The 9,325-nt window shown below is 39.8% G+C and overlaps 1 protein-coding gene across 1 annotated transcript; it reads left to right on the top strand.

Annotated features, from left to right (window-relative positions):
• The first annotated feature begins 2,387 nt into the window (after positions 1 to 2,387).
• On the top strand, positions 2,388 to 8,882 carry LOC311121860 (uncharacterized protein). The gene is made up of 5 exons (XM_084196297.1): positions 2,388 to 2,713; positions 6,280 to 6,383; positions 6,679 to 6,763; positions 6,894 to 7,122; positions 7,514 to 8,882. The coding sequence occupies exons 2-5, from the start codon at positions 6,316 to 6,318 to the stop codon at positions 8,416 to 8,418; spliced, it is 1,287 nt and encodes a 428-aa protein (XP_084052423.1). The 5' UTR covers positions 2,388 to 2,713; positions 6,280 to 6,315; the 3' UTR covers positions 8,419 to 8,882.
• Positions 8,883 to 9,325: the final 443 nt, after the last annotated feature.

Raw genomic sequence — 9,325 nt, 5'->3', positions numbered from 1 at the left:
TGTTTTAATACGATCAAACATACAACATAAAGCTGGAGCCTGAGGACAGTGTGTCCAAAATAGTACAAGCACAACATCACTATTAATCATAAAACACGTCAAGTTTATTTGAAAATTCTAAAGAAAAAGAACACACAATGCCTCAGTGATTAACAGAACTGTTTCACAGATCACAGAACTATATCAGGGTGTCATTTCTCAGGCAGAAATGTAGATAAAAATAATGAAATCCTGTTCCCCAAACAAGTGCAAGAACCACAGAGTCAAGAATAGGTTAAATATACAAATAAAATAAAATCAATTAACAACAATAGCACATCAACATAAAAACATATAAACATAAATCTGAAAGCGTTGCTCAAACTCCCGTAACAGTCCCATTATTTTATCTTTGAACCGCTTCATGTCTGCCACATGTTGGGTCGCGAACACATTTTTCAGACAGGGGAAGTGAGCTGCATCCCCACCGGCAAGTTGCGTCTCCCACAATGACAGCTTCAACTTGAAAGAACGTATGCTGTCATAATCTTGCGTGACAACTTTGTTGCGCCCTTGCAGCTGTTTGTTCAAGTTATTCAGGTGCTCTGTAACATCCACCATAAATGCAAGCTCCTGCATCCATTCTGCGGAATGAAATTCTAACACTGGTTTGCCCTTTTCTTCCATGAACTGTTCAATTTCTTCTCGTAAATCAAAGAAACGCCTCAGCACAGCACCTCTGCTTAACCATCTTACCTCAGTGTGGTATGGCAGGCTATAGATGTGGTCTTTCTCTGAGAAGGCTGTCAAACTGACGGTGATTCAGGCTTCTGGATCGGATGAAATTAACAGTTTGGATGACCACCTTCATGACGTTATCCATCTTTAATGACTTGCAACACAAAGCCTCCTGGTGCAAAATACAGTGACAAGTCAAAAAATCACGTCCTCCATTTGCAGATTGCACTTTCTCTCTGAACTTTGTCACAATGCCTGCTTTTTTCCCGATCACTGAGGGCGCACCATCTGTAGCCAGGCTGAAAGCGCGGGACCAGTCCACTCCGACCCTGTCCAGCGCGCCGACGAGTGCGGTAAAAATATCAGCTGCTGTCGTATCTGTCATCGGCACCAACTCCACGAACTCCTCGGTGACGGTCAATGTGTCATCAACTTCGCGGATGAAAATGGCCAGTTGTGCAACATCTGTAATGTCCGTGCTTTCATCAATTGCAACCGAAAACGCAATAAATGACTTTACTTTTTGCTTCAACTGGCTGTCCAAATCCACTGAAAGATCGGAAATCCTGTCTGCAACTGTGTTTCTTGTCAGGCTGATATTTGCAAAAGCCTGCCGCTTTTCAGGGCACACAATCTCCGCTGCCTTCATCATGCATGTTTTTACAAATTCACCCTCACTAAATGGTTTTGAAGCCACTGCGATTTCATTAGCAATGAGGTAGCTAGCTTTCACTGCAGCGTCACTGTCTCGGCTGTGAGTAAACACAGACTGCTGTTTCTTCAGACCCGCCAACAGTTCATTCACCTTCTCTCATCTCCGCTGTCCTTGAAAGTTGTCATATTTGTCGGCATGAAGACTCACATAGTGGCGACAAAGGTTATATTCTTTCAGCACTGCAACATGCTCTGAACACACCAAACATACAGCTTTCCCATTCAATTCCGTGAATAACTAGGATGACCATTTTTCTTGGAACACTCTGCACTCTGCGTCCACTTTTCTCTTTTTTGACAGAGACCTATTGAGGCAATGAGGGTGCCAAAGCACAATGTTAAAAGTAGAAGCCGTAATAAATATCGCGGGCAAAACAAAGTAGCTCATTGGCTGCACGTGCTTGACCTACTTGCTCTGCCCCGGTATAAACAGTTTGCTTGCTTAACACAATTGCTATTGCGCCATCCAGTGGACGCAATTGGAACAGCAGTTTATTTTATTGAAAAATTGCAGCGCATTTTTATACTTTACCAAAAAATTGTATTTTAATTATTATTATTATTTATTTTTTTCAAAATCGTCTCGCGGGCCGGATTAAACCCATTTGCGGGCCTGATCCGGCCCGCGGGCCGGACGTTTGACACCCCTGCTTTACAATGAAGATATGTGAAGTTATTTGGATTTTTACGAATTATCTTTGAAAGACAGGGTCCTGAAAAAGGGACATTTCTTTTTTTGCTGAGTTTACATTATATAACCTAGCCTACTTTACATAATATAAATCTCCTACTTGTTGCAAAAATACTTTCTGAATGTATCAATGATTTCCCCTGAGATCAATCAAGCCTGTTTTAGCCCTTCTGTCTATATCTCTCAGATTGAAAGACAACAAATAGCCGACTTTTAATGAATACAAATACGTGTGAGACATGGCCTTGTGTTGTTGCACTGTCTATAACTACCTTAACAAACAGTGACTTATTATTATTATTGACAGTTAACATGGAGAAGAGATGTCACAACCAGATGTTCATGTGATTGCATTAAATAGCCTGACTGTTTCGATATGTCTGTTAGTAAATGTTTTATTTCTAAGAGATCATGAGTAAAAGAGAACAATGGACATTCTAGAATTAGTTGTCACTGTGTTCACCACAACCAACATGCTGCATCTCTGTTTAGGGGTCAGTGGTCTAAAATGAGTCTCTCTGGGGAGAGAGAGGAGGGGGGCCCTGCCTCTAAAATGCATCTCTCTGGGGAACATGACACCAAAGCTAAGAGGTGAGATAACAATTTTATGAAGAATTTGTTAATTTTATTTCTAAAATAAATAGCTATCTTAAGAGCTATCGTAAATCGCTCTGGATAAGAGCATCTGCTAAATCAGGAGTTCTCAATCCGGGGTCAGCGGAGGTACTGCAGGGGTTCTGCAGCACCCTGACTGTACTCGTTGCAATGGAAGACATTTGATAGAATTTTAATACGACACGACCACTTTACCTACTCTTCATTATTGCCTAATATAATGGAATGCATATTTTTTTAACCATTTCTGATAGTTGTTACAAGCAGAATTTTGACAATATTACCGTTATACCAACACACTCTTCACACCCGTTTAACAACTCTAAATAGCTTTGGCATCGTAGGCATCAAGTCCCGTGTCAATAATGTTGCCTACAACGTTGCATACAATGTTCATTTTCATCTAACACATATTTCGCCCTAGATGCCTTCCATTGGCCATTTTATAGCCATGCCCAAATTATAAGTATTTTTTAACAACGTGATGTTGCGCTCCAAAGGGATAACATGAAATAACATGATGTAGGTAATTAAATAAGGGCCCAGATCTCAAAACATTGAATGTTTGTTTTACATATAAAAAATAAATAAATGAATATTACTAATGTAAGCCACTGTAAAGACTGGGTTTGGTTTATTGTGTTGCTCTGCTCATGTCCGCGTTCTGGAATTGCCCGCGTCCCCGTACAGAACTGTCGTCCGGTGTCGTCCACAACGTCCGGTGTGGCGCCAGGATATTGTCCAGTTAGGAGCAGAGTGGGCTGAAGTGATCTTGGGGAATAACGACAGAGTTCGTTTCAGTGTTGAGATGCCAGGGTTTATTGTTCAATTTGCTTTTTGATTAAGGACAGCATGTATATAGTTAACACTGTAGGCTTACCTCAAGTAACTTATTATTATCAAGGTTATTGATACTTGGTGAGAGGGTTACTGCTCCCCTGAGAACACGTTGTGTTCACCGAACATGTAAGAGATGGCTGGCGGATATCCATCAAACGTTAAACCGTTTCTGGTCATGGTTAACCATATTTGTTTTCAGAAAAGGGTGTACAACCTAAACAAAACACATGTCCCTGTCCTCTTTTTCAAGATGTGGCTGATTTAAACAGCCAGAATACATTTTTAAATTAAGAAATAACCATTTTTCTTTGACGATTTGTTGTTTCTAAATGGCTGCTGGGTAATTTGATATGTATCGAAACCTTTGTTCAGGCATCAAATTGAGCGAATGCTGCGCAGGTTCACTGAGTTGCAAACCAAATGGGTATAATGGGGTGATTGTTTAATCGGGTGGTCTAGCTAATTGATTTGTAGATCTGATGCAGTTGCTACCTCAGATTATGAGCCTAGCAAGTGTCATGAATGAGGTATATAGTACCCAGATACAGCCACAGGGAGGAGCAAGAGAGCTATAAACAATACTGTTTTTTGCCTTAAAAACAGTAAACCTAACAATCAATCAATCAAAAGTATTTATAAAGCCCTTTGTATTTCAGCAGATGTCACAAAGTGCAATACAGAAACTCTAACCCTACGTATAACCTATTTTAGCCTCAACCTTAGGTATAACGTATTTTAACCTTAACCCTTAACCCTAATTCTATTTTAGCCTTAACCCTAACCCCTAACCCTAGTTATAACCTATTTTAGCCTTAACCTTAACCCTAATTCTAGGGTAGGGTAGCCTAGAACACTTTTAGAAACTTTTTTAGTAATAATATTATCTTAGTAAATACAATTATAGTACTAAATAGCATTTTCGATTTTTTGTTAATCAAAACCTGTCAAACCTTTTGCTTGTTTTTTGTTATTAGTTATTTTATGATATTTATTATTGCAAGACAGAACACTTGATAAATAAGACACTTTTGTTTAATTTTTCAAATGTGGCTTGAACTGGGTGACCTAGTAACCTCTGTGTGAAAGTCCAGCAATTGGCATGGGATAGGTGGGGCAGGTTTGAGACTGATCTAAAAAATTAACAAGAAAAATACACTTTATTCTCAGCTGCCTCACCAATGTCTGTACGTGAATTAATAACTTTGATTTGCTAAATATTTCCAATATATGGCAGCATAAGACAACGAAGCATCAGTTATAGGCTACAAGCAGCAATATGATTGACATAAAATAGCATGCAACCAAATACTATATGTCCCATGATTTTCTAAAATGGTCACTCATTACTTTAGTTAGATATATATCTCGTATTAGGCCTGTGATGCTTTTGGAAGAGCAATTAAATAGTGACTATAGCAGGTGTTGAACCCCTGGTAAATAATCACTAGTCAGATGCGCTAACCTCAACCCTAGTATACATGCATTATAAAATATTGGGAGTAAACTACCTCGGAATAGATAAGACAAGAGTGCGTCTTCCAGCCCGCCAATAAATTACATCATGCAACCCTCCCGGTTAGCAAATGTACCTCAACATGCCCCTCGCTTGTGCTAGAAGGCAGAGTGCTCGCTGCTGGTTGATGAATCTGACAATGAATGTACCAGGAAAATACGTTTTTCTCGACCAGAGGTGACTAAATTAATGTTCAGGCTTATTGATAATCGTTATAGTAATGAAGTATAATATCAAAACATGAGCATAAAAACAGCTAATTTCATTTACATTTTAGCAGACGCTCTTATCCAGAGCGACTTACAGTTAGTGAATATTATTATTATTATTTTTTTTATACTGGCCCCCCGTGGGAATCAAACCCACAACCCTGGCGTTGCAAACACCATGCTCTATCAACTGAGCTACATCCCTGCCGGCCATTCCCTCCCCTACCCTGGACAACGCTGGGCCAATTGTGCGCCGCCCATGAGTCTCCCGGTCGCGGCCAGCTGCGACAGAGCCTGGATTTGAACCAGGATCTCTAGTGGCACAGCCTTAGACCACTGCGCCACTCAGGAGTTAGTAATAATAATAATAAACATGAATCATCATTATATTATTTCACAGTAATCTGTTAAATGCTTTTTCAGTCGTTCCTCTTGCGTTAGCAGTGTGGAAAGGGACTGTAAAAAGCGTGTGCAGGAGTTTTCCTGTGAGGGGGAGTGGTGGTTTATCCAGGGAGAAAACTAAACTAACCTTCTGAAATGTCATTCATGGTCTAATGCTGCCATCTATTGGAATTATTTAGCAACTGTAGTAGTACTGAATAAAGTGTATATCCTTACTAAAGTAGTAATTACTCAGAATTACAAAATATGACATTTTCTAGTTAATTTTACCACTTACAACCATAAAATAAATATTTATAGCATGACAAACAATGAAACTGACATAAACCAAAAACACCATACATTTAGTTAACTATATATATATATATATATATATATATATATATATATATATATATATTTATATATATTTATATATATATATATATATATATTTATATATATACTATTTATTTAGATGGGTGACATTATCTGCCAAAGTAACACCACTGTAGATAAAGAAGAGCTCTCCAGTAGGTGTACCAAGTAGATGAGAGATGTAATGTTTGTCTCTGTTGTGTTGAAATCCAATCAAGCAGGAGAGACCAGCCTCCCCTGTACCCAGCTGTTTGTCCATGAAGAGTGACCGGTCTATGTATCGTCCTATACAGTTCAGAGAGGGAGACTTTTCTAGTGAACAAAGGTAAGAAGAACTCATGGGTCATGGTCAGTGAGTTAAACAACACTGTCTCTAGTCATTTCTCCTCTCCCATTTTCCCATTTATTTTTGTTGTTTTCATAATCCATAGGCTAATCCTTTTTTCCATTTTCATAGTCCTGAAACAATATTAAACAAACACAACATTCCCTCCCTGTGTGTGTGTGTGTGTGAGTGTGTGTGTGTGTGTGTGTGTGTGTGTGTGTGTGTGTGTGTGTGTGTGTGTGTGTGTGTGTGCACTCCCTGGATGTGGAAATGTAATGTCATGTTTTGTCCACAGAAACCAACAGGAGAGATCAGAGTCAAATATTCCCAGTGGTCAGTCTTCCCAGAGTCATCAAAAAGACCTGGCCTCCATATTCAGTGTATGTGGTCTTGTTATGTACATTTGTTTTTTGTTTACCTCAAGTAAAGTTGATCTGTCAATCATTCATTCATGTGTTAATGAGAAAGCATTTAGTCTCTTGCTTAACTGATTTACTTGATTTATTTCAGTTGCTTGAAGAGAATATTATGACATTTGTGAAGAACGAGCTGAAGATGTTCAAGAGGATTCTTAGTCCAGAACTCCCAGAAGGCTTTGAGAGTCAGAAGCAGGATAAGGAAGTGGTGGACGCTGAAGATGAGAAGCAGGAGAGCAGTGCCAGAGAGGGGGCTCTGAAGATCACACTGCACGTCCTGAGGAAAATGAACCAGAAGGAGCTTGCTGACACACTGGAGAAAAGTAAGAGCTGTCTGCCTCATGTTGAATGCTGTTTTTTTTTAGTCTTTTTTTAATTTATTTTTTACATTTTTTACAGTTTTATAACAAACATTTAAAAGCTGTAGCTAAAGTACAGCTAAAGTAGCTGTGTAACTCAATGATATTGTAGCAGCCTTAACACAACACCTAGTGACCTCATCAAGTAGCAGCAGGGATGTGTTGTGGTGATTAATTTAGACAGAGAAGAGGAGAGACAGAGTAGAGAGAGAGACAACATTAATAATACTTATATTAATAATAAGTACAATAAACAATATAATATTTTTATTGAAAAATTTATAACAGTCCTACAATACTGTAGGAATTAAAACAGATGTAATATTAATATGCTCTGTGTTATTTCTTCATTCAGATGAGCTTGCTGTGATTTGCCAACGTGAACTCAAATCTAATCTAAAGAAGAAGTTTCAATGTGTATTTGAGGGGATCGCTAAACAAGGAAACCCAACACTTCTCAATAAGATCTACACAGAGCTCTACATCACAGAGGGTGGAACAGGAGAGGTCAATAATGAACATGAGCTGAGACAGATTGAGACAACAACCAGGAAGCAAGCAAGACCAGAGACTGCAATCAAATGTAACGACATCTTCAAACCCTTAACTGGACAAGACAAACTTATCAGAACTGTGCTGACAAAGGGAGTCGCTGGCATTGGAAAAACAGTCTCTGTGCAGAAGTTCATTCTGGACTGGGCTGAAGGAAAAGCAAATCAGGATGTCCAATTTGTATTTTCATTCCCTTTTCGGGAGCTGAATTTGATGAATGGGGAAAAACACACTTTGATACACTGTTTACCAGGGGGCAGGGCTACCGACGTTAAGGCTAATCTAAAGATGGTGCTGGCTAAAGCTAAAACTGGCGAGTGTAGAGAGTATAGAGATATTGTTATCCACGTCGGCACCAACGATGTTAGGATGAAACAGTCAGAGGTCACCAAGTGCAACATAGCTTCAGCGTGTAAATCAGCTAGAAAGATGTGTCGGCATCGAGTAATTGTCTCTGGCCCCCTCCCAGTTAGGGGAAGTGACGAGCTCTACAGCAGAGTCTCAGCACTTAATCGCTGGTTGAAAACTGTTTTCTGCCCCTCCCAAAAGATAACATTTGTGGATAATTGGCCCTCTTTCTGGGACTCACCCACAAACAGGATCAAGCCTGACCTGCTGAGGAGTGACGGACTCCATCCTAGCTGGAGGGGTGCTCTCCTCTTATCTACCAACATAGATAGGGCTCTAACTCCTTTAGCCCCACAGTGAAATAGGGTGCAGGCCAGGCAGCAGGCTGTTAGCCAACCTGCCAGCTTAGTGGAGTCTGCCAATAGCATAGTCAGTGTAGTCAGCTCAGCCATACCCATTGAGACTGTGTCTGTGCCTCGACCTAGGTTGGGCAAAACTAAACATGGTGGTGTCCACCCTAGCAATCTTATTAGGATAAAGACCTCCTCCATTCCTGCCATTATTGAAAGAGATCGTGATACCTCACATCTCAAAATAGGGTTACTTAATGTTAGATCCCTCACTTCAAAGGCAGTCATAGTCAATGAACTAATCACTGATCATAATCTTGATGTGATTGGCCTGACTGAAACATGGCTTAAGCCTGATGAATTTGCTGTGTTAAATGAGGCCTCACCTCCTGGTTACACTAGTGACCATATTCCCCGTGCATCCCGCAAAGGCGGAGGTGTTGCTAACATTTACGATAGCAAATTTCAATTTACAAAAAAAAAAATGACGTTTTCATCTTTCGAGCTTCTAGTCATGAAATCTATGCAGCCTACTCAATCACTTTTTATAGCTACTGTTTACAGGCCTCCTGGGCCATATACAGCGTTCCTCTCTGAGTTTCCTGAATTCCTATCAGACCTTGTAGTCATAGCAGATCATATTCTAATTTTTGGTGATTTTAATATTCACATGGAGAAGTCCACAGACCCACTCCAAAAGTCCTTCGGAGCCATTATCGACTCAGTGGGTTTTGTCCAACATGTCTCTGGACCTACTCACTGCCACAGTCATACTCTGGACCTAGTTTTGTCCCATGGAATAAATGTTGTAGATCTTAATGTTTTTCCACAAAATCCTGGACTATCGGACCACCATTTTATTACGTTTGCAATCGCAACAAATAATCTGCTCAGACCCCAACCAAGGAGCATCAAAA

This window comes from Coregonus lavaretus (genome assembly GCF_964263955.1).
Source record: "Coregonus lavaretus genome assembly, contig: HAP1_SCAFFOLD_617, whole genome shotgun sequence".
NCBI classification, from domain to species: domain Eukaryota; kingdom Metazoa; phylum Chordata; class Actinopteri; order Salmoniformes; family Salmonidae; genus Coregonus; species Coregonus lavaretus.
Note: the sequence above shows the minus strand (reverse complement) of the source record. Positions and strands in the feature narration are given on the sequence as shown.

Bases quoted from the DNA above. Each gene is read 5' to 3' on its own strand.
- LOC311121860 (XM_084196297.1), top strand. From the start codon at position 6,316: ATGAAGAGTGACCGGTCTATGTATCGTCCTATACAGTTCAGAGAGGGA. The intron at 6,764-6,893 runs GTATGTGGTCTT...GATTTATTTCAG, and splicing joins ACCTGGCCTCCATATTCAGT to TTGCTTGAAGAGAATATTAT. The intron at 7,123-7,513 runs GTAAGAGCTGTC...TTCTTCATTCAG, and splicing joins TGCTGACACACTGGAGAAAA to ATGAGCTTGCTGTGATTTGC.